The sequence below is a fragment of the Leptopilina boulardi genome, unplaced genomic scaffold, assembly GCF_019393585.1.
Source record: "Leptopilina boulardi isolate dan_hultmark-lab unplaced genomic scaffold, ZJU_Lbou_2.1 LbouV2_384, whole genome shotgun sequence".
Lineage (NCBI taxonomy): Eukaryota > Metazoa > Arthropoda > Insecta > Hymenoptera > Figitidae > Leptopilina > Leptopilina boulardi.
Window position 1 is genome coordinate 1,289,840 of NW_026137956.1, and position 27,365 is coordinate 1,317,204.

Sequence of the window (27,365 nt, forward strand, 5' to 3'; positions counted from 1 at the left end):
ATCCGCCATTTTGAATTTTGAAAATCTGACATCAGATTAATAATCAGTGACCCCGAAAACCCCCAGATACCAAGTTTTATAAAATATTAATAATTTTTAATAGATATCTTGTCACTTTTCATTTAGGGGTTGTTTTCACGACTTGATTTAGCAAAACGGCCAGATACGGGTATTTTTTTTGGGTCCTAATTTCCGAAAATGTTAAATTTTTTTGTGGGTCAAAAATTGTGTCGGGCGGTGTTATTTTTTGTTTTTTAAAGTTTTTTGTAAGTACGTGTATAGATATGTATCTCACAGTCAAGGGGTTAAAAAAGAAATTAAAAAAAAAATGTTTATTCGAATTTAAAATGTCATAAATAAATTTCACGTGGAACCGCCTATTATATATTTTACAGTATATGAAAATTAATAATAAAATCAAATTCAGAAAGGAAATCAACTCAAATAGGGACAATAAATTCAAATGAGAATGAAATTAAAATGAAAATTATGATTTTACATCTTCCGTTAAATGAAATCAGGCAGGAAATTGAAACAATGTGTCAAAAATTTTGGGAGAGAGAGAGAGAGACCGTATTATAATGAATGATATACGTATACCTCATATATACATATGTATATGAGTTGAACATTGTTTAAACTGATTCGCGTGGAATTTTGTTTATTGGAAAATCAAAAAATGAATATAGTAACAAGTATGTAATAATTTTGAGATAAAGGTCGCTTTTTGTCTCTACAAATGTGCCTGATAATAATCGCATTTGATTCAATATTGCGTTGTCGTAGCGCTAATCAAAGTGCACCTGATGTGTGAACAAGGCTCACACATATATATATATATATATATATATATATATATATATATATATATATATATATATATATATATATATATATATATATATATATATATATATATTGACAATAATGAAAGGCAAAATTTCAATGGACGACATGAGAGAGAGTGAGAGAGAAAGAGAATGAAAAGCTCCTTTTCTAAAGGGGTGAGAAATAGAAATGAGTTTGGTAGTTAATATCAGAAGTGAAAATGGAAGAACAATTGAAAGGAATCGAAGCGGAATGACCTTATTGCCTAGTTGCGAGAGAACCCTGCATTCGTCGTTTCATCCAGTTACCACAATTTCATCGCGCAAGAGAGAAAAAAAAGAGAGAGAGAAAGAGAGATATCTAGCGAATCCTGCAGCCTTTAACCCTTGTTCGATGAATTTGATTTATACCGAGTCGCTCTCGCTCACTAAAGTTAAAATGAAAAAAAAAAAAAAAAAATTTTTGCTCGTAAATTTTCGAAAACACCTCTTATCATCGATAGATATTGCACCAATGCATTTCACTTCTCTATCATACACCATATTTTGTTTCTTGATAACCAATATATATATATAGGGTGATCAAAATGTGCGTCGCACCCTCCCAAAAAAATAGTTCTTGAGACACAGTACTCAAAAAGTAATAACTATGACAAAAATAGGTGTAAATTTTATATTATTTATATTATTAATTTATAGGTTAGAAATCGGTTTTGAATAAAATTCATAAAATTTCCTTTACTCAAGATATCGTATAAAAAATGAAATATTATTTTTTCATGTAAATTGTAAAAATTAAAATTATTTATTTTAAAGAAAGTCCATTAGTGATTAATAGTTTCGCGAAAGTTAAGCATGAGTTAGAAAAGGACAGAGATATATTTGTCTCCTTTTTTATCTTATGAATACTCTCTAAAGGCACTCTCACACCTTTTTGGCTGCCTGCCTGCAGGTTACCATGGCAACGCACGAGTGTGAGTGAGACAGAAAATTTGAATATTCAAATTTTTAAATTTTCTGTCGCACTCACTCTCATGCGTTGTCATGGTAACCTGCAGGCAGCCAAAAAGGTGTGAGAGTGCCTTAAATCTGAATTAGTAAAAATGTTTACTAATTTGAATTAGTGATTCCCTTTTGCTTCTGAATTAGTAAAATTTTACTAATTATTAGTAACTTTTACTAACAATTAGTAAAATTTAACTAATTTAGAAACAAAAAGTGAGTAACTAATTCAAATTAGTAAACATTTTTACTAATTCAGATTTAGAGAGTATAATCTCAAAACTTAGGCTAATTCAAAAGTCAATTAACCATTTATTTTTTTTTTTTTAAACTACATGAAAGTTACAAAAAAATATTTTACTTTTGAACGAATATCTGGAATAAAGGAAATTTTTTTTGATTTTTATTCAAATCGATTTCTAACCTATAAATAATGACGAATATACATTGAAAAATTTACACTTAGTTTTGTAATATATCTGTTATTGGTTCTTCTGCGCCGTGAACAAAAATATGTCTGTTAAAATATGAAACGAATTTTATAACAATTTTAAAAAAATTTAAAATGTCTGCAATACAAAAAAATGGACAAAATTTTTTTTAATTTGATTAAAATTTGTTATCCAAAAGTTTTTGACAACGTTGATTACGAATCTAATGTCAGTTTAATAATAAATATACACCTAGAAAAAAGATTTCTTTGATTTAAAGAAACCATTGACTCTAATTTTTTTTCTCATTCAAAATAAAATTTTCTTTGAAACAAAAAAAGTTTCTTAGTATCAAAGAAATTTTCTTTGAATGAAAGAAATTTGTGCCTTAAATCAAAGAAATTCTAATATTAATATAGAGTGAAAGAAGCATTTATTTGAATCAAAATATCTTTTTGACACGAAAACAATTTTTTTTTTTTTTTTTGAATCAAAAATAATTTGTTAGAAACAAATAAATTTTCTTTTATATCAAAGAAAAATTTAAAATTGATTTCTATGAATAAAAAAAATATTTTTTCTGATTTTAAAAACTTTTTTTATTCACTATTTTGATTTTGTGAAGACAAAAATTAGTTCGATTTTTAAAAATTGATTTCTTCTTCATTTTTCTCTTTTTGTGAAAATAATGAAAAGGCAAAGAATATATATATATATTTTAAATTGAATATATTTTCTCTGTATATAAAAAGTAAATACGATTTTTTTTTTTTTTAAGGAACGAAGAAACAAGATGAATTTATATACCGACAACGTACACGATTTATTTTTGAATTTGAAATTGAAACGAAATAGAATCATTTTATTTTTTCAGGCTTTTTTTTTCTTTTTGCAAGAAGTTCGCTTTCAAACATGTTATACATAGTGAGTTTAAAAGAAATAAACTTCTTTTATCAGAAAAGGCCACACTGTCGAATCGAGAGAGAGAGAGTATCGATTCTATTTTAGGAATTGCTCTCTCTCTCTCTCTTTCTCTCTCCACAAAGTAATATCCCATGAATTGTATGATATTTACAATTCATCTAGTACAACTAGAGTGGCTATAAATTCACTTTTTGTATAGATGCATACTAGCAATCGATATGCGTGATTCCCCTCAGGATATGCGTGTGTTTTAGCTTTTATATACTCGTATCGCGATCGATGTCAAGATATGTTACATTCCCTACATTACGATCTGTTTATTTTCATATTATAATGACATGGAGAATAAAAAAAAACTTTATCGTTTCAACAGTTGTTAAAATAAAATTACATTTGTTTATAACGATCCATTTCTATTATTTTGCTGATTAGTTAATCATCTATGTTTCAAATTTGATGTTAGTAAAGTTTATTTATAATAATCAGTGATTGAAAATAAAAATATTTTTCATCGCGAGATTAATAAAATTTGCGCCTACAAATTTATTTTAAAAATTTGTTGATTTAGAGCAAATATAAAAATTTGTTTAGACAAAAAAATTAATAATGTTAAAGTGTAGATTGATAAACAAATTAAATATTTTTTCTTCTAAATCGTTAATTTTTTTTAAATTATTTTTATTTTATTTATTTATTTTTATTTTATTATTTATAATAATAACATTTGAAATAAATTTAAATGATTCTAAGATCGTTTTTAATGCGCAGAATCTAACTGAAAGACAGCAATTGGAGTAAGAGAGACAAAAAATGTATGTCTCTTTTTCTCTTATATATTACTAAGGGAATCCCCGCATTATCAGCGCCTTCTACCATTTGCGAAAAGTACTTCATAAAAGGCGCGAATATTGAAAATTTTAAATATAATGTATTTTTAATACTATTTTTATAAATGCTTCATTTCTTTTTAATAATGAAAATGTTTTTTTTTTAAATTTAACATTATTATTTTGTAAACAAAACATTAATAATTAACTATATTGTTTTTATAATAAAAAAAAAAAAATTACACGCAAAATTTATAAACATCGATTAAAAATAAAAATACTTTTTATTAGGTAAAATAATACAATTTTTAATCTACAAATTATAAATTAAACTTTAACATTAGTAATTTTTTGTCTAAATAAATTCTTATAACTTTTCTCAATCAACAATTAAGGGTCCCCATCACAGAATTGGTTATAATTTTTTTAAACTAAAATTCAATGGCCCATTCAATTATTTTTCAATTATTTATTATTTTCAATTATTCAATTATTTAATAATAATAATAATAATAATAATAATAATATTTAAATTAATTTAAATGATTCTAAGATCATTTTTTAATGTGTAGAATGTAACTGGGAGACAGCAATTAGAGTAAGTGGGACAAAAAATGTCTGTCTCTTTCACTCTCGTATATTATCAAGGGAATCCCCGCGCTGGCAGCGCCGTCTACCATATACGAGAAGTACATCATAAAAGGCGGGAATATTCAAAATTTTTCAAAAATACAATTTTTATAAATATTACATTTTCTTGAATTTAACATTATTATTTTGTTCACTGCAAATTTAATAATTGAAAATATTCTTTAAAAAAAAATTGCCCCCAATAAAAAAAAATAAATACAAATAATGAAGAACGGAGAAAAATTATGTTATAATTTGTTTTGACATTTTAATTTTATATAATTACAATGTTAACATAAATAAATAACAATAAACCTAAATATAATATTCGTCACAAAATTATTATAATTAAAATTATACTACGAGAAAAAATTAAATTTTTATATAAAAATTCCACTAAAAATTAATTATAATTCTTTTATTTTATAAAAATTTTCTATTTTTTTGCCTAATTATTATTATTTATCAATAATATTTCTTGTTTGTTTTTTTTGCAATTATTTAAAACGAAGAAAATGATTTTTGAGTTTTCTAATTTTCCCCTTCTAGTTAAAATGTAATTTTCAATTGAATGGATGGAAAAAGCGTCGCATCGTTTAGAAATTGACTTTAGTTAAGGAATAAACGTCACTTTCCTTTAGTGTTTAATTGCGATGGAAACTCAATATTCCTGACTATTTAAACTGGCCATTTTCCTGGGTACCTTAACGTGGTCGCTAACTATTGTTTAACGACGGGGCAAATTCGATACTGGCACAAACAATTTACGAGCACAAAGTCACCAGTTTAAAATCTGCAAACTCTATCAGTAACAGCATCAGATCAAATTGACAGGATTCCAATATCTGACACAATTTTCAATACATAAAAGCTGCATGTATAATAAAGTGATATTTAATAAAGGAATGAACGCTTTTTCAACTTTTCGTTTCAACGAAATAAAAAAAAAAAAAAAAAAAAAAAAAAAAAAAAAAGTTATATAGCCATGGTCCATTTTAATATCAACGCGCTTTTTGAAATACTGTGTGTTTCATTCATTTTTTTTAGAAACAAATATTAAACTGCAAGCTTTATTAATTTAAATAATGTACGCAAAAAAAAATTAGTTTTACGTACAAAAAGTTTTATGCATATAATTGATCGTTATACTTTAAAATTATATTTTTGCCTTTATTTAAAGTCGAAAATTTTATTTTGAAAAGGGTAAACTATTTTTCATTTGTTTCATAAATTTTAATTTGTAGGTCAAATTTTCTCTCAAATGGGTAAACTAAAATTTTTAAAAAGTAATTAATTTTTTTGGTCCTATGTAAAATTTTATTTAAATTGAAAATTAGTAAACAATTTAAAAAAATATTTTAAACAATTTTTTTAAAACAAACATTATTTTTGAAAACCACATACCAAAACGAGAGAAAAATATATTTTATTTTTTTTATAATTTTTTTTTACAATTTTTTATATAAATATACCTTAATAATTCAATAAAAAGTACCTAATTAATTTTGGAATTTGAATAATCAATCGCATTTTCGAAATATTATTGTGTTACATTTGAATTTATATATACATTCAAGATTTCCCACGAGTTATACGCAAATATCAATGTGAAATTTGCGAAACACGTGGAAAAAATTTCAAAGAAAAAAAAAGAGCCTTCTTCATCATATATATATATATATATATATATAAAGAATCTGATTTTATTCGAGTGCTTTTTATACGTACATCTATCAAATAATCTTTTTTTTGAATTGAGCTCGTTAACGACACGTGTGTGTTCATTATCCACTTTTTTTCTTTTTTTTTTTTTTTTTATTAATTTCATTTGAATAAAAACATATATATCTTTTGCTAACTCACTGGCAACATCATTAGATTTATTGTTTGTAATTCAAAAAATAAAAAAACAAAAATAAATAGTTCTTATCTTTTATATAAAGAAAAGTAAAAAATAATATTTTTCCAAATTATGATTTGATTTTTTTGACAAAATTTAAAAGAAAATTAGAATTTGTTTAAAAAATTTAAAATAGGACTTTATATTTTATTTTTTTTATTTATTTAAATTTTATGACTTTTAGTATATATTTAAAAGAATATAATTAACAATTATTGAGATTATTTCACTGAAATCTGAGAAATAAAATTTTTTTTTCATACATGGGGAATCGAACCAATCTCTCCTTAATCTTAAACATTTGCGGAAAGCATGCAAATTAGCACGCGCAGCCACGGTGACTTGTTGATAATAATTTACTTCATTTATTGTTGCTGACGCTCTTTTATAATATAATTTCAATTTTCATTTTATTAAAAAATATTTAAACATTTGCAATTTCAATATTTATGAATCACACTTTAAAAAATATATTAAAATTAAGTTTTAAATAACAAAATTTTTAAAATAAACAATCTATAACTTTTGAAAAAAGTACTAACAAATGTTTTGTTAATTTCAAGTATTATTTTTAATTTCTAATGCTATTAAAGAAATTTTTAATTTAATTGGAAAAAATATAAATAGAAACCAGAAAAAGGGTAAATTTTTTTTCAATATTCATTTTTAAAATATTACTTTATTTCTAAATGCATAAATAGGTGTATATTTATACGTATATTCCTTAAGACAATATCGAAAAAATTTTTATCGAAATTATTTTTCGTTAAAATTTTAACAATAAAAATGATGGACTAAAAAATTCGGTTTTTTCATATTATTGAGATTTTATAAAATTTTAACAATTTCACAAATAATATAGTTTTGAAAGGACTGAAAAATATACATATGTATGTATACGATCAATAACATTAGGATATATGGATAAAAATATACTTGAAAGCTTTCACACCTTAAAGATCTTTGACATCAATACATTTTATATATATACATATATATTATGTTCCTAAAAGTCTCAAAATATTCAAAAACCGCTAAATGTCAATACTTCGGCACAAAATAGTAGTAAGACAAAATCGATGACCTGATTTTTTTATTGCACGTAAAACTTATAAAACATAAAAAAAAATAACAGAAATTAAAAGTTTTTAAAAAAAAATAAATAAATACATAGGTAAAAAAAAGATAAAAATAATTTGTTTTCTCCGATCTATTTCAAAGTTAATTTAATGCGACTTCTGGAAAATTTCCGAAAAAGTAAATTAGCAGAAATAATAATAATAATAATTTTTTTTATTTTCGGGGTTTGACCAAAATACCCGAACAAAATCCAAAATAGAATTATAAACTACTATTAGATGCAAAAAAATTTGAAAATAATATAGTACAATCTTAATTTAATGTTCATAAAGAAGTGTTAGGTTAAAAATCTGTAAGTTAACGTAGCTGTGTGCATAGTGTACACGGCTCGCGTCTCAAGGATCCTGGGTTCGATCCCCCATGCGTGCAAAATTTTTTAAAAATTATTCTTAAGTGTTTTTATATTTATATACTGTATGTGTAATAATCTTAAATAGAATATAAGATAAAAATAAAAAATTTTAAAAACTGTCATTTAAAATAAAAATAATCTCACAAAAGTGCGTCAATTAAAAAAAAAAAAAAAAAAAGTCCCTGATAAATTTTTCTGATATTTTCCAAAATTAAAACAAAAATAAAAAAGTTTATAAAGCTAATCAAAAAAATTTTTCCACAATTTAAATTGAATAAATTCTCAATTATTAAATTTAATATTGACTTGTTAAATGAGAAAGATTCGTTAATGGAAATCACTCGTTTTCCGATATCGAGTAAAAATACTCTCTCTCTCTCTCTCTCTCTCTCTCTCTCTCTCTCTCTATCTCTATCTCTATCTCTCTCTCTCTCTCTCTGTCTCTATCTCTATCTCTCTCTCTCTCTTGACCGGAGATGAGGCCAAACACTTTTCTGACATAAGAAGCTTGAGTAAGCACGTATCATGGGTTGGGATCGATGCGTGATTGAATTTTTCACGCGATGATGTTAAATTGGATACGTTAAAGCGCATCAATTTTTTTTTTTTTTTTTTTGAAAATAAATAAATATTACGCGGAAAAATAAAAAAATGAGAAAATTTTTTTTTTGAAATTGATTTTTATTATTTTCAGTGTAGATTTATAATTATTTTGATATACATCTATAAATATTATCTTGACCCAATTAATTTACTATTTTACATTTTACAAATTTTTCTCATTTATATTAGAGAAAAAGTCAATTATCACATTTAAATGATAAAAATTAATTTTAAAAAATTAAAACATAATAAAATTATTTTATTATATCATTGTCTTTTAATTTTTTATATTGGAAATTAATTATTGTTAGAATAATTTTTTAAAATATTTCGTTTTCTTCGATACAAAAACCTAATTTGACAGTAAAATTAACTGCAATTATTTAATGATGCTTCACATGGATTTAAATTAATTGGCATTTTATGTCATTAATTTTATCTAGGTTTATATAAAGTTCATACGTAACAATATATATATATATAGGAAAATTTATAACACGTAAAAATAATTTCATTAATTTTTGAAATATTTTTTTTTTTCATTTTTTTATGGAGCAATTTTTTGGGACCAATTTTTTGGGTTCAAAAATGTAGATCTTTTTTTTGGGGAACAACTTTTGTTTTGGATATTTTTTACGAAAATGCGTACTTTTCGAGATATTTGCAAGTTTCCACTACTTTTGGAACACCCTGTATATTTGTTATAAAAAATAAAAATATATTAAATTAATTAATAAATAATAATTTTTTTATTTACTAATAACAATTTAAAAAATTTTCAAGAATATAAAGACGGATGTTTTAAATTAAAAGAATTTGAAATATTTTTTTTTCATAAATACCAAATTTCTATTCATTTTTAGATTCTCACATAATTATGAATCACCAATATTGTTTCAATTTCTGATTTTCATTTTAATATCACATTTGATACAAGTTGGCATTTCCTAATTAACAAGAATTTCCGATTAGAAGCTACTGATTTTCTTTTTCACTTTAAACTCGCCTGACTTGAATCGATTATATACATATACATGTATATATACCTTTAAAGGAATAAGATTGAAGTAAAGTTAAAATTTTCTCAAATCGATAGCATTCATGATATGATAGGCAAAAGATTTTTATCAAAAAAAAAAAAAAGAAAAGAGAAAAAAAGCTTCAATGCAATTTCCAATTTGAACTAAACAGGTTTTTCAAGTCTTTTATTTGAATTACAGTGGATTTCCTTTAATCTGTGAAACGGAATCGGTTATATATATATATATATATATATATATATATATAGAAGAGTTAGTTTCTTCTTTTACTGCAGAATCAATCGGATTCGATTAAATTATTCAAATCTTGAAGAATAACATTAAAATATTTTGTTTTCTATCTATAGCAAATAAATTGCAATTATTACATTTTAATTTTTGTTCGCATATAAATTAAAATTATCTCAAAAAAAAAAAAATTTAATTTTTTGGGACCATTATATGATATTTTTTTCACACACCGAAGGGGTTAATTGACTATTATCAAATAAATATTTATACTTGAACCAAATAATTTTTATTTTAATTAAATAAATTATATTTTAACCAATAATTTTTGTATTTGAAACAAATATCATTTAATTGACTCAAATAATAATTATTTGATACAAATAAATATTTATTTAATAATAATCAAGTAACCGATTATTTGAATGAAATAAATTTTTTTTGCAGTGAATAAAATTAGAATAAACTGACAATAATTTCCAAACAAATTAAAAAAATTTTCAAAAAGAAATACCACAGTATTGCCAATTGCTGAAATTTTGCACTGGAAATAATATCAAAACATAACCTCAATTATGGATTTACTCTGTTCAAGAATTGTGGTGGACCAGTTAATTATAATAACAATTGTTGAACAGAATACATCCATGATTGAGGTTATGTTTTGATATTATTTCAATGCAAAATTTCAGAAATTGGCAATACTGTGGCTATACTATTTTCACCATTATAGATATATATAGGTATAGTGGATACTGTCAGCAGGCAGCGCTGTACTAACATGTAGTTAAATTTTTAACCGGTCGGTAATATAGAAAGCTATAAAAAATTTCATTTCCAAATTTGACAAAAATAATTGTGGCATCGAAATTAAACCTAAAGTAATCGAATAACACAAAAATCTTGAAAATATGACTTATATTTAGACTTATAGTAAGACGTTATCGCGTCAAAAATCATTAAAATTCTTAAATTTTAAAAAATTCTTATCTCGTAAATGGCTTGTTAAAAAAAATTTTTTTAAAAAATTATGAAAGCTAGTCTCAATTAGTACTAAAAAAAAAGTTTCAAAAAAAAAATCGGAGATGTAAATGCAAAATGGTGTCTGCTTTGGGGTGGAATGCCTCATATGCATGATAATATTGGATTTAATGTTTGAGATAAAAAGCTGATGATAAAAAAAAAAAGAAAAAGAAGAAGAAAAGAAGGTTATAAATAAAAATTAAATTTTGATAACAGGTTATTATAACTTTTATCATGTGGTGTGTTATAGGAAGCGAATTGGATATTCAAACGCGTTCCTCGCTGACTTTAAAATTAGTTGGAGCAAAGTTGAAATTTGGAATACGTTGGTCCCTCTATATCTAATCCTCAGTAATATATATCGATTTTAGACGAGTCAATGGTATCTCGAGTTCTAAATGTTTTAAGCTGAAATTTACCAACTAAAAGAGAAGCTGTACAAAATTCTAAATGGACCATACGTAAAAAAGGTATTATTATTTTTTTTTAATATCCAAATTTTGTGTTTTATTTTTTATACAGTAATGAAAATTTTTTTTTTAATAAAGAAATTTTGTATAAAATTTCGTATATTTAGGGAAATTCCTATCTATATATATATACTACAGGAATATTAATATACAATTTTAGGATATTATTTTTATAATTAGTACAAAAAAAAATATTCTAAAACTGAATACTAAATATATATATATATATATACACTTCTTGAAATCAAATCCATTAATACGAATCTCATCAATTATGCAAGAAGGTCACAGTCAACATATCTTCCGAAAGATAGGGGTCACGAAATTCCCGAATATATAATCTATCAATTTTGGAGTTCAACAGATGTTTGTAATTAGCCTTAACCCATTTATCAGTCGTATAATTAGTTTTTATTTTCTTTTTTATATCAATATAGTATAATACACAGTGATGATTATTGTAGTCTTTATCATTTAAACATTAATTGTTCACACCATCTTTTTTTTCGCCACAATCTAATTCAAATAATAATATTAATAATAATAATAATAATAACAATTATTTCTTTTTATACGAATTTTTACATAACAAAATTTTTAGCAACCGAATTTTTAAATGACAGAAATACTAATTCACTGAATTTTAATTTATACGAATTTTGTAATTAATAGAATTTTTAAGACGCCGAATTTTCATTTGTCCGCAATTACAATTCGCCAAATAAACAATCGACAAAAAAGATTTTGGGGCAATTTTTAAAATTGACCATTTTAGAAATTATCAAGAAAATCGTGATTGGTCAATTTTAAAAATTACGCCGAAATCTTTTTTGTCGATTGGTTTTTCGGTCATTTGTAATTTCGGACAAATGAAAATTCGGCGTCTTAAAAATTCGTACAAATCAAAATTCGGACAAATTAAAATTCAATCAATTTGAAATTTCTGTCATTTATAAACATTCGAATAGCATAAAATTCGATTAAATGAGAATTTTATCAAACAAAAATTCGTATAGTAAACTATAACCTAAAAATATATATGAATGTTAATTACTATCGACATTTAATATTGTAATTAGATTTGATAAAATAATAAAGGTCCCAAAAAACAAAAAGATTAATAAAATAATAAAAAAAAACAATCCAAAATGTTTTGCAAAAGGAAAAATTCCATTTATATAAAAAAAATTCGTAAAATTTAAACGTGTCCATTTATTAATGTGGAAAATTTTCATTGAGAGTTATATAAGATCTTGTTCATATCGTATCCACTCGATTATAGCTATTAGGGGAATTTCTACTTTGTCTCGAACGTATATAACAGACCTGAACCGCTTAAAGTTGAGGATTTTCCAGAATCCTGAGGAAAGCACACACACACACACACACACACACACACACACACAGAGCTTCTAATTGAACTTTCCAATCGATTAGATAATATTAACTTTACTGGAAAAAAAAAATCTAGACTCATTTTTGTTTCTATTGTTTGAATGCTACTGTAAATTGCATTTAAAACAATTTTTATGATTCATTGTTAAACAAAATATTATATTATATTCATATTGTTTAAATAAATCTTAATTAATAAATTATTTAACAAAACATCATATAATGTAAATTTAAAATGAGCGGAATTTTCATATCGAAAAATTTCTATTTTTTTATATTTCATAAAAAATCATTTTTATTTAACAGAAAATAATTTTTATTTAACAAAATTGTTTTTTTTTTTAAATCAAATTTCTATATTTATCCGAATATTCACTAAACAGTATTTTCATTAACTGAATTTCCATTTAATAGAATTTCTATATATAACAAAATTCTTGCAATGCATGATTTGTTGATTTTAAAAATTGTACCGAAATTTTATGGCCGTCGGTGTATGATCTGATATATGAAAGTTCGGAGCGTATGAATTTCCCATAAAAATTATTAATTAAAATTTTCATTTCAAAAAATTTTATTAGATATAATTAATTTTTAAAACATTTATCATTTTTCAAATTAACATTTGATTAAATTTTTTTCTAAACAAATTTTTATGTTACCAAATTTTTTAAGATACCAAATTTTTGTTTTGACAAAATTTTGATTTTACTGAATTTTTATTTGATAAAATTCTTAAAACTTCCAATTTTCATTTGTCCGAAATTATAAATGACCGAACAAACAATCGACACACAAAGATTTCGGTGCAATTTTTTAAAATTGATCAATCAGAATTTTCTTGATAATTTCTGATTGGTCAATTTTAAAAAATTGCGCCGAAATATTTTTGTCCTTTATTTGTTCGGACAAATTGAAATTGGACGTTTTAAGAATTCTATCAAATAAAAATACGGAGAAATGAAAATTCAGTGAATTGGGAATTCTGATATTTAAAAATTCGAATCACATAAAATTCAATAGAATAAAAATTCTTCTTAATAAAAAATGGGTTAAATTTCAATTTTTCAAAATAAAAAGTTGTGTATAAAAATTCTGTGAAATAAACATTGTGCTAAATAATAATTAGGTAAAAAAAATCTGTTAAGTAAAAATTAATTTAAAAAGAAATTCTGATAAATGCTAATTCGAAAAATGAAAATTCGACATAGTTTAAAATTTTTATATTATAAAATTCTAATAAATAAAAATTCGATGATTTTTAATTTGACACCACAAAAATTTCGACATGTTTACCGTTATTATTTTTCAATCAAATTAACAAATATTAATAATAGATATTGGCAAAATTAAAAATTTGATATAATCTAATAATTAAATATTTAAATTTAAATTCATTTATTTTGTATTCATATTATCTTAATTTTCTTTAATTAACTTGAATTAAAATTTTTGAATGCTATTATTGATATTGTTAAAATCGCAAATAAAAGAAATCAACAAATTAATATACCATACAAGAAATTGTGACATTATTATATTCAAAAGTAAAATTTATTGCATTATTATTAAATTTCCACCTCGGCTTGCGCGGCAACAAAAGGAGTGGAGGTTTAAATTTATAATATCAATGACATATACTATCAAAGTTCAATAAAGCATTTATAATAAATTTATAATTAATATTTTTCAATTCTGAAGCGCTGAATATTGTTAATAATATGATGCATGAAAATTGATAAAGGCCCTGTATTAAATTGTTCAACAATAAATAAATTTTAATTAACATAATAATTTGTTTAAATTTCGCACGTTAATATCGCATAACTCTTATTTAATTGCATTTAATGTTATATAAATGGGGCAAAATTTCTGAAGTGATCCAATATTTTTTTTTTTTGTAAAAAACAGGACCCTTTTTATTTATTTTTTTTTACTTCTTAAAATAAAGTTTAACTTTTCCATAAACAAATTAAAAAAAAGACATTTTGTTTAATTTGTTTGTTAAAAGTATACATTTTATTATTTTAAGGGGTAAATTTTTTTTTTTTATATATTTACATATAATATCAATATCGCTTAATGAACATTCCTAAAAAGTAAAAAGTATAAATAAAGTAATATAAAAAAAAATCATACGTATCTATATTTCAAAGAGAAAATGACAAATAAAAAAAAAAAAAAAAAATTGGAAGATTTCCAGTACTGATGAAACCGACATTGATGAGAATTTTATTGATATATTTGGAAAGCATAAAACATTTTTCTGAAATTGCTTTTAATAAAATTTTTAAATATTTCGCATTTATTGTAATTTTATAGATATTTAGTTTCAAAATAATTTTTTAAGAATAAAATTAGCTCGGAAACAAATTTTGTAATGCCTCGGAATAATATTTATTTGATTGAAATTTAATCAACACCTAGAAAATTTTTTTTTTTAATTCAAATAAATTTTCTTTAAATTAAAGAAAACATTTCTTTAACCCTATATCAAGGAAACATTTTTCTTGGTGTGAAATATTTCATTACTGGTTACTAATTTTCTGACATAACCTTAAATTTGCATTGTAAAAAAATGAACCCTAAACTAATGTAAATTAATAAGGTTATAAAGTATGAAAAGAGACTTAAAGTCAATGCTGCCAACTGTATATATATGTATAACATAACCTCACAAAGGCAACGATAACAGTTGGCAGCAGTTACTTTAAAGTCTCTTTTTATACTTTACTTACGTTCCGTCTTTACTTAGTTACCTATCTCATGAATATAGCTTAAGTATGTCACGTAAACGTCGTAATATATAGTCATAGACTGAGAAAATACATAGATATCGCACGGTTTAAGGTCGGTTTACAATATTTAAAAATATTAAATTCAATACAATCTTTTTAAATTTTCCATTAAATTCTTTTTAATTATTTCATAATATTTTCTACTTCAATTCAATTATCTATTAAAATTTACCATAAAAATTTTATTTCCATCACTGTTTTATTGAAATATAAAAAAAAAATTTATCTTACTAAATGAAATAAATGTTTGCAAATGACTTTTAAATAAAACATTGCTAATTTTTATTTATTTTTCTTTTTAATAAAATTGAAAAAATACAAATTGAATTTAAACTTCAATCGAATGTGGTTTTCAATACATTTATTTGAAAAAAAAAAAAAAAAAATTCTTTCCACGATTGCAAGATCGCCTGACACGTGCGAAAGCTATACACTGCCAGAATTAGCTATACATATAAACAATGAAAAGTTAGATTCAAGTGAAATTATTTTGCCAGGAGCAAATTTTTGACGATTAAATCCCACGTTTTTGACGTGTCTGTTTTATTCAAAAGTGCTTGTATAATATGCAAATTTTCATTTAATTGAACTTATATTTCTTTTGTATGTTTATTCGCCTACACTGAAAAAAAATTTATTTCATTCAAATAATCGATTACTTGATTATTATCAAATAAATATATATATTTACTTGAACCAAATAATTTTTATTTCAATTAAATAAATTTTTTTACCATTTAATTAACTGATAAATTATTTAATAAAAATAAATATATTTATTTAATAAATAGTGCATATATATTTATAATTTTCCATATCAAATAAATGTGAATCCATATTAAATTCACAAGTCTGTAATACAAATTGACAAATATTATCTGAAATACTTGGCAATCTTCATAATTTAAAATTATACACTTTGCGCATATAAACTATGGACAAGTTTCATTAATTAAATGGAAAAGTTGTTTGTCCAAGTTTGCAAGTGAAATTTACTATTGCATTTTCATTACGAAGGTCTTCAAGTTCTTCCAATTAAATCTGTTTCATTTCATTCCTGTTTTAAATTCGTTCAGTGCCTTCAAACTTCTGAGAAGGAGGGAAATTTTTTCATTTTCCATGTTACATGTTGCATTTTAATTCTTTTTTTTTCCTCTTTTGTTTCTTTTTCTTTTTTAATTTAATTAATATACTTTATTCCTTTTTTCTTTCTTTTTAAAATAAAAACAGTGAAATAATACTTCAAGGTTTTCTTTATATACAGAAATTTAATAACATAACTCTAAAGTTAATCTTATATAAAGAAGTTTATTCTTATATAGTTTTATATATATATATATATATATATATATATATATATATATATATATATATATATTCGTCAAGAAAAAGTCATAAAATGCAACATAAGCAACTTTACTTAAGCCTCAAAGAAAAGTATAAAAAATTGTTTCATAACTTTTTAAACTTGATGTGAAAAATTTATGAATCCACTTTTTTTTTTATCAATAGACTTACAATTCATTGAACTATAACACTTTGCATATTATATTATTTTTCCACAGGTGGTACAATTTTTTTTTCTCAATATTTTCTACCTTTAGGAGAAAAAAAATTTTCATCTATTTATTAATATAATTTTATTAAATATATAATTATTTTTGCTTCCACTGTAAACTTGATGGTATCATTTTGGAATGCAACGTTTTGATTCGATATAAGGTATCAAATTGATCCAAATATTTGAATCATTTATGTTTATCACATAAGATTTAAGTTAAGTTCACAATCACAATACTTGAAAATTTTTAATTATTTTTGTGGTTCAAATAATTATCAATAATTTATTTATTAAAATGAACAAAATTTAAGCAATCCACGCTTGATAAATATTTCTAATGCGTTGTCAATTAATGCAATTAATAATTTCCTATTACACAATATCATAATCGACATATATGACATTTGTAAACAAACAGGGTTGGGAAACAAGAGCTCAAAATATATTCGTCCAAAGCAGAGTTGGGTAGGATTGAAATTCGCTTTGGACGAATATATTTTGGGCTCTTGTTTCCCAACCCTGTTTGTTTACAAATGTCATATATGTCGATTATGATATTGTGTAATAGGAAATTATTAATTGCATTAATTGACAACGCATTAGAAATATTTATCAAGCGTGTATTGCTTAAATTTTGTTCATTTATAATAAATAAATTATTGATAATTATTTGAACCACAAAAATAATTAAAAATTTTCAAGTATTGTGATTGTGAACGTAACTTAAATCTTATGTGATAAACATAAATAAAGGTTAGTGTATTTCATTTTATTTCGAAATAAATTTTTTCTTATTTAATTGCTCGCAATTTATAAGTTTTCGCTTCTCTCTCTTTCTTAAAATTCATAATAAAAGTATTTTTAATATCTGAATATTCAGTGCAGTGAATAAATTAATTAATAAACTTGTCAATAACTTGTGTTTATTAAAAAATTCAAGTTTATATATGAAATAATTTTATTCCCTACATTAAAACGAATCGATTGGTATAGAATATAAAGTACAGATTTGAATTAAATTTTAAGAATTAATAAAAATTGAAAAATCAAAAATTCATATTTTAGCTAAAAAATTTTGTGTTTTTTTTTTAAATTCAAGTTTAGATAAATTTTAATTTTTCAAATTAGCATTATCTTAACCCAATTTTTTATTTGAAAGAATGCTAATTTAGCCGAATTTTATAATTAAGCAGAATTCTTATTCAACAGAATTTTTTTGTAATTCGAATTTTTATTTTTCAAAAATTTTCAAATCAACGAATCTTTTATTTGTAAGAATTTTTATTTATACAAATTGTTATTTGATTGAATTCTAAAAAAAAAAAACGCCGAATTATTATTTGTCCGAAATTGCAAACGTCCGATTTCTAATTGATTATAATTTTAAAAATGGTGCCAACATTTTTTTGTCGATTTTTTTTCGGCTATTTTCCAATTTAATTCGGACAAATTAATATTCGGTGAATTGGAATTTTATTCATTTATAAAAATTCGAATCACTTAAAATTCTGTTGAATGAGAATTTCTGCAAAATTAATATTTGAAAAAAAAATTTAATACGTATTTTTTAAAGCTGTAAAATGGTTAAACTCTCATATAATATATTAATTTTTGTTTGCGTCTCGGGAAATTTAATAAGCGCTGTTGCCTTTTATGGAATTCAAGAATTTAACATTTAACGATTAAAGCGTTGACAAACAGAATATTTAGTTTCAGAAGAAAATGCATTGTTTTTCATTTCTTTTTTTTTCTTTTTTTTTTTTTTAAAGCAGCTTTTAAAAAGAAAAATGAAGTACAAAAGGAAAAGTATTTTAAGAAGCTTTATCGACTTTCATTCCAAATAAAGCTTATAATGCTGACAATGATGTAAATGCATTTGTCATCAGACGTGATACTCGAGAAGATCTAATTTACCTTCTTTATATATAAACAAAGTTCAAAGGTATGTTAATGGGTCATTCTTTTTGTCAATAGGACACCGTTTGTCAACTCTTTTTTTTTTTTTTTTTTTTTGTATTGACCTAAAAAGTATTCACGTATATGTGGTTCATTTTCTTTTACTAAAAAACAGAAAAAAAAGTTTTCCTTTCCATTTCACTAATTTTTTTTTTTTACTCTCTCTCTTACCAATTTCACAGATTTAAATTTTTTTTCCAAACTTTTAGAGTGAGAAAGAAAGAGCGAAAGAGAAGGATATTATTTTTAACACTTTAAAGTCGTATATTGATAAAATCGATTTCATACATGGTGCTTATTTTAGACGATTCTAAAAACAGAAACTGTCAGCATTGCGGGGTCATTTCTGTGCATATTTTGCTGTGAGTTTCCAATTATAAATACATATATATAAATAAATATATTAGCATAAGTGTTTATTTTTGTCATTTTTTAATTTTATAAAGAGAATATTTATTAAGCAATAACAATTATATTATTTCTTTCTGGGCGTTAAATATATATATTTACATTTTAGGCAAAAAAAAATTTTTTTTTTAAATCAAAAATATTTTTGAATTTTTTTAAAAAAAGGACCGTTGATTTTTTTACCCCCCTTAAAATGAAGCTTAAAATATATACTTTTGATAAACAAATTAAACAAAAAAAAAACCCCCGACATTATGGAAATTAGAGCCTGATGTAATAAATTTTTTTTTTTTTTTTGAATTAGTATACACTTCGGAAATTTTGCCTAAAAATTCAATTTTGTATGCAAATTGCTTGTTTTAAATCATGTGACAATTATAATAAACTTTTCATATCTGTCAATCTGAAAAAAAATTTCTTCTCTCTCGCAATATCCATCATCATACAAAAGTAATATTAAATTCAATGTAGAATGAAATTGAATCTATAAAGTTTTGTTCGATTCCGTATTTTATAAAAAAAAAAAAAAATGTTCGCGTCAAGTAATAAATGATTTGTCGAGATTTTTAATCTATAAAAATAAAGAATTGATGCGTTAATAATAAAATAAATCCTGCAAAATATATGTGTGAATTGTCTGTGATTTAAAAATTTAATTAGTTAATAATTTTTAATTATATTTATTAATTTTATGAGTTTTATATACTAAAATTCGATTGGTAATATACATTTTTGAAAAAAAAAAAAAATTTTTTTTGACCAAAACAAAAGGGCGCCGCATGATTATGTTCTAAAAATCATTAGTTAGAATTTTCATTTTATGGAATTTCATTTTTCATAATTATTTTTAAGACGAATTTTTATTTGTTCGAATTAGTATTTTGCAGAATTTTCATCAAAACGATTTTCTATATTATAGAATTTTTATATAACCAAAAATTCACTTCACAGAATTTTTATTTGCTCGAATTTTCATTTAACATAATAGGCATTTTAAACAATTTTTATTGGGTAGAATTTCATTGCATAGAATTTTCTTTCCGATGAATTTTCATTTGTTTGAATTATTATTTGATATAATTTCCATATAACCGATTTTTCATACTACAGAATTTTTACTTAACCAAAAAAATCATTTAACAGAATTTCTAAATGATAGAATTTTCATTTGTCCGAAATTGCAAATGGCCGAACAAACAATCGATTTTGGCGCGATTTTTAAAATCAACCACTCAAAAATTATCCATAAAATTGTGATTGGTTGATTTTAAAAATCGCGCCGAAATCGATTGTTTGTTCGGCCATTTGCAATTTCGGACAAATGAAGAATTCTACACGGAAAAAAAGAAAAAGTAACTTTTACTACTTTAAAAGTAAAATTGGACCTATCCGAAGTTTCTGCGCATCTCTGGCAACTTTTACTCCAAAAATAGTAAAATTTACTTCAGAAATAGTAAAAATTACTACGGAAACAGTAAAATTTACTACAGAAATAGTCAATTTTACTATTTTTCGAGTAAAAGTTGCCAGAGATGCGCAGAAACTTCGGACAGGTCCAATTTTACTTTTAAAGTAGTAAAAGTTACTTTATTCGTTTTTCCATTTTTCTCCGTGTATCAATTAGAAATTCTGTTAATTGATTTTTCGGTTGAGTAAAAATTCTGTAGTATGAAAAATCGGTTATATGGAAAATATATCAAATAATAATTGAACAAATGAAAATTCATCTGAAAGAATAAAATGAAAATTCTATGCAATGAAATTTTACCCAATAAAAATTCTTTAAAATGCCTATTATGTTAAATGAAAATTCGAGCAAATAAAAATTCGTCTTAAAAATAATTATGAAAAATGAAATTCCATAAAATGAAAATTCTAACAAATGATTTTTAGAACATAATCATGCGTCCCAAAAAAAAAAAGAAATATTGGACAAAATGAAAAAATATTTTTACCAAAAATTAACATTTATGAGTACCACAAATGCTCCGAGTTTAAGTGTGATCGGAGAAAAAAAATTTTTGTACCTGGGATCCCCCAAAAATATGTTGATTCAGTCAATCATCGAAAATAACGTCTGTTTTTTTAAACCAAGACTGAAAATTCCCAACTACAAAATGATTGACATTTGTATCAGTGAATTAGATTAAAAGAGAGTATTATTAAAACACGTAAATAATATAAAAGACTGTCTTCTCATAATGTTGTACGCAGTTAACATTTCATTATCGAAAAATGAAGATCACACTTGTAAGTACAATATTTGAAAATAAGCGCCTTTTTATTATAAATTCTATTTCATTATTTTTTCAAAAAATTAATAAAAATGCTAGTTTTTCTAATTTAAAATAAAATTTTTCTCTTTCTTCTCTTACAGATATTTGCTCTCGCCTTTATGGCTATTGCTACTGACAGTTCAGTTATTTCACCTAAAAATTTAAAGATCAATGATTTCATGGGAATGAAAAATTATGGCAAAAGAAGACAACATAATTCTGAAAGCTACTCATCACGGTCTAAAAATCCAAAACAGACATACAATTCTGCTTTACAGCCAACTAAGTATGAACTAGAAGATAATATTTATGTTATTGATCATACAAAGCTATCTACTGGTGATTCTTCAGTTAGTAGAAAACATAATCCCAATAAACTTAATGTAACAAAATTTTTTCATGAATTTAAAACTAGTGATAGATTAGATCTTTATAATATTAATATCAATTAGATTGTTCATATACCTATTCTGTTGTAATTAAATTAAATCATGTGTAGTTCAGCGATAAAATTAATAAATTCATATCTAAATTATATATATCTGTTTTCTACTCTTTAGTTAGAACATTTTTTTTCTTTCATAAAGTCTATAGTATTATACTTTAATAATGAAGTTGGTAAGTTTGCATGCCTATGTGCATACCTAAGGGGATCTGATTATAAAAAATGCTACAGTTAGATGATCTAAAATAGAATTGTAAAACTCGTGTACAATATTATTAAGAAATTAGGTTACAATAATTTTAGTATCTTTATTCATTTCTTCAGTATGTACTTATCTTTTAATATATATGAATAAAAAATCAATTTTCTTGTACTAAATGTAATATTTTTAATCAATTTGCGATTTATACTAAATTAAATTTTCTTTTCTTTCTATATATTGAAATTGTATGAAAAATTAACTTATAAATTTAAAGTTGTAATTTACTAAAAAAAGAAGATTTATTTTAACTAAATTTTATCGTACTCGACCAGTGGGAAAAGCACGACTGGCTGAATATTGGACCAAGTATGGGAGTGTAAAGACCAAGGCTCGAATTTCAATATTGGCCCAATATTCAACCAATATTATTATATTTTATTATATATAATAACATTATTATTTCCCTTCGGATCAAGGGTTACATATAAAATCATCCGCAATATACGGAGAAAAAGAAAAAAATATTTTCTAATATAACGTCCTGATAGGCATTAACAATTATCAGCTTGACTTTGACTTTGAAAACCATATTTATTTATCATTGAAAGTTGTACATTAAAGTTATACAAAAATTTCTTAATTCTAAAATATATATTCAGCGCCTGTTATTTTAAGTAACTTATCTGAATGTTTCTTTATTTTATTAAAGTTTATATATTTAATAATATTTATATATTCTTTGTTTGGGTAAAAAGGTAGAATAATTCAAAAACCCCATTTAACAATTATCAGCTAAATAAAAGAGATATTATAAAGATTCTGTACATATCGCAGATACTTATACCCTAACCGATTGATGTTGTTTATGAGAGAAAACACTGTCATCTGGCGGATAGTTGGAAAGTTAACGTAGCGCGAAATTCAAACTGCGTGAAGGAAAAACTGTAAGTATAAAGAATTAAAATTAAAAAAATTATTTGTGACCATTATAACATTAATTAAGTTTTAATGCAATAGTATGCATTTTTAAGTAAATATAAATTCAAGTAAATGTTTATATTTACAGTTTTTCTTTCAAGCAATTTGAATTTCGCGCTACATTAATTTTCCAACTACCCGCGAGATGGCAGTGTTTTTCTCTCTCATAAACAACATCAATCGGTTAGGGTATAAGTATCCGCGATATGTACAGAATAATGTTATTATATATAATAAAATATAAATATAACAAAAAATTTTATTATATTTCAGTTTTAATAATTAATTTTTTTAATCTTGGCTGGAGTCTGATTTTTTGTATTTTTGAATATTGAACCAATATTGAAATTCGAGCCTTGGCATTGGTCTCTACACTCCCAGCCTTGGACCAATATTGGTAAAAATAACTGGTCCAATATTTAGCCAATATTCAGTCTTGGCAATTTCCCACTGGGGATCTTTACGGAATAGTCAATAACATTTATAATTACCTATTCGATTCGAATGCATCGAAATACTTAAAAATGTGAATGTGACAAAGAAAGTGAGGTTAGGTTACAGACAATGTTTATATAAAATTTAATTATTATTGAAAGCTATGATGCCAAGTAAACAAAAGAAAATAAGAAATAAATAAATAACAAAAGAAAATAATAAATTAACCTAGAAAAGAAAAATTATATTTTCTTTCAATAATCAGCTCAGTTCTCTAATAAAAATTATAGACTGCGGAGAGGGGGAGATAAGGATAAACACCATCGTAATTCGTCAAAAAGCCGAATAAACAAGATTCGATTTTCAACTAAATAAATATATATATATATATATATCTCATAGATCAATTCAAAAGGAAAAACACCAATTTAATCAATATTTTTGAGACTCACCATCACTAGTCGTGGCTGATCTCGATAAATATCTCGATTCATTATTGATATTTTACTATAATATTACACCACTTATTATTACTAATAATTACACTACTTTACTATTATATATAATACTTATTCGACAACTTGACGACTTTTTATATACGAGGATTAGAATATGACGCACAAAAAAAATGTCAGAGCATTGACACGTGGCAATCGTTACGCCTCTGCAGTGAAAAATTTAAACTAAGTAATACGAAGAGCGACGGTCGATAACATAATCAATATTCGAAATATTGTAATACAGTTTAAAGTCGACTGAGGCGCTACTATATAATTCATTGGTGAAAAAAGGCGCTCTTATTTAAAATACATTAATACAAAAAACATTTATAGAAAACAAAAAAAAAAAAGATTAAGTATTAAATTTAATATCAACATATGTTTAGTTACATTCTTTTTTAATCAAAATTAAATTATTAATCATTTAATAATTTAAATTCAATAATTTATTATTAGAGACAAAATTGCTCAAACGAATCATCTAAATTTAAAAATTCTACACTGTAAACAAAATAAATTTTTGGAAATATTCGTCCAAAAGAAATTTGTTTCTAAAATTATAAACAATTGTAAATTTTTAAAAAATACACTTGACAAATTTAAAAACAAAAAAAAATTGGTTCTTCTCGTCTTGGAATGTGGTAATTTAAAAATAATATAAAAATTGTTTTTTATTCCACATACATTTATCAGCATTAAACCGTTATGAAAAAAATGACACTCTATTAGAAAAAAAGTTATTTAATAATAATTAATAATAAAAATAATAATTATTTTAATTATTATTATTACCTAATTATATAATAATACCTAATAATACTTAATAATTTATTAATTAAATTTTTTTCACAACGGTTGTATAATCAGAAAATGCTGCGAAAAATAAAACAATTTTTAAGTTTTAAATAGAACATGAAGATTTTTTTTAATTTTTTTTTTTAAATTAATTTTCAGTAGAAAAAATTCGACTAACTGTTACAATAGCTTCTTTTCTTTAAAAATCAATTTTTTAATGAAGGATTTTAATTAAATATTTATCACGGAATTTAAAAAATTTTTAATTTCTAAAAAATAGCAGTACACCTAAGAAAATAAGATTTCTTTGATTCAAATAACTCAATTTCTTTGGCAAATTTTTCTTTGATACAAAGAAAATTTATTTGTTTCAAACAAATTATCTTTGATTAAAAAAAAAATTATCTTAGTTTCAAAGAAATTTTTAATTTAATTTAAATAAATGTTTCTTTGAAACTAAGAAGCTTCTTTTGTTTGAAAGAAAATTTTATTTTGAATTAAAGAAAACAAGTCAAAGAAATTGGTTTCTTTATATCAAGGAAATCTTTTATCTGGGTGTAATGATAATAAATTTGCTTTTCAAAAATTTTAAAAATTATTAGCACTTAATAATAATCTTAAAATAATTGATAAATTTTTTTTTTATGAAAAACCATAACTAAACATAAAAACAATAAATTTATAACTTCAAAATTTCGTTAATTGTTTTTTTTTAAACATTTCTCAAATAATAAAAAATTCCTATTTGCAACGCCTCATGTATACTAAAAACCAAGATTGAAAATTCCTAATCACAATCAGCGATTGATAAAAAGTAAAATGTATAACGAAAGAAGGCAAAACATATATATAAAAAACTGACTTTCGATGATTTTGAGCACAGTCAACATTCGACATTTACTACTATGAAGATCATATTTGTAAGCAATAATTAATAACTAATTTTATATTTTAAATTCTATTTCATACATTAAACCTACTGCTTCTATTGGTATATCGTAGACGGAAAAAAAGGGATTGCTTACAGATGCTAACTGATGTTTGCTATCAGATCTATCAAAATTAATAACCACAGGTAAATTTTTGCTATAGCAACGAAAAAGTTTGCTATGATAAACAATATCAGTCTTAATTTTTAAAAATTTACTGTAACAGCGCAAACTTTTTTTGATCCTATAGCAAATTTGTTTGCTGTCCCTATATTAGCTAACGTAATTTGATGTGGTAGCAAATAATTCGTTGCCACGGCAAATTTTTTCTATGCGTTTACCATTTTTGTTTATGATGAAATTTGCTTCACTATACTGTTACAGATATTGGCTCTCGTCTTTTTAGCTATCGCTACTTGCAATACAGTTAAGTCATAAAATTAATAAACTCATACCTAAATGTATCAACCTTTTTTCCTTTTCAGTAAATATAATTTGGTTCTAAATTCTGATGATAAAAACTCCTAGAGTCAATGAAATGAATAAAGAAAATTCTCTGTAAAATCGAATTAACCGTAGAACGATGTATACGGTTTATGGAACCTTCAAGTTTTTATTTTGATAAAACCAAAAAAATAAGGTCAACAAATGTGGAAAAGAGTCAATTAATGATGAAACTTACCTTTAAAAAATGAAGATGATAAGGAGACGGGAGTACTGAAGTCACAGCGTCCCAGAATTGAGCGGATCACAAGAGGATCAGCAATGGTGATCAGAATCGCCGCAGGAAAATCGTATGCAGATGCTCTAAGCAAACTTTACAGGGAAGCCAATCCAGATGTCAATCACACACACACACGAGAGAGATAGATGAAGGAGCAAGACCTATCAAAACAAAAGACTTTCTGATTAAAATCGAAAGCAACTTCCAACAAGGAAGCTTACAATGGACTATGATGAAGTATACGCAACGTTTATAATTAACCATTAAAATTCAATTATTTTTATTTAACATAGAAAATTATAAAATTGCTTATCTAAAATAAATATTGTTTTATTATTTATTGATTAATAAGCACTACAAGAAATATTTTTCCAGCAAAAAATTATAAAATTTTTATTCTAAAAAATTATTTCTTTAAAAATCGTTTATCATAAACGTTGTGTACTTCAGCATCGTTACAATCGGGTGGTCACACAGTCAGGTGCGTGTGTTATAATATTAATTAATTAAGTTTTATTAATAAAATAATTAATAAAAATTATTATATAATAATAACTTAATAAATC

At 23.6% G+C, this 27,365-nt stretch overlaps 2 protein-coding genes across 5 annotated transcripts in view; one reads left to right on the plus strand and one right to left on the minus strand.

The window, feature by feature from the left end:
- The window catches only part of LOC127288304 (1-phosphatidylinositol 4,5-bisphosphate phosphodiesterase epsilon-1-like), a 212,058-nt gene extending 185,098 nt beyond the window's left edge, over positions 1–26,960 (minus strand). For all 4 annotated transcript variants that reach the window (XR_007844014.1, XR_007844015.1, XM_051315690.1 and 1 more), the window contains exon 1: positions 26,758–26,960. The gene's annotated coding sequence lies outside the window, so the exon portion shown is untranslated. The remainder of the gene's footprint in view (positions 1–26,757) is intronic.
- On the plus strand, positions 21,603–22,243 carry LOC127288343 (uncharacterized). Its single transcript, XM_051315736.1, has 2 exons — positions 21,603–21,765; positions 21,893–22,243. The coding sequence occupies exons 1-2, from the start codon at positions 21,751–21,753 to the stop codon at positions 22,241–22,243; spliced, it is 366 nt and encodes a 121-aa protein (XP_051171693.1). The 5' UTR covers positions 21,603–21,750.
- Positions 26,961–27,365: the final 405 nt, after the last annotated feature.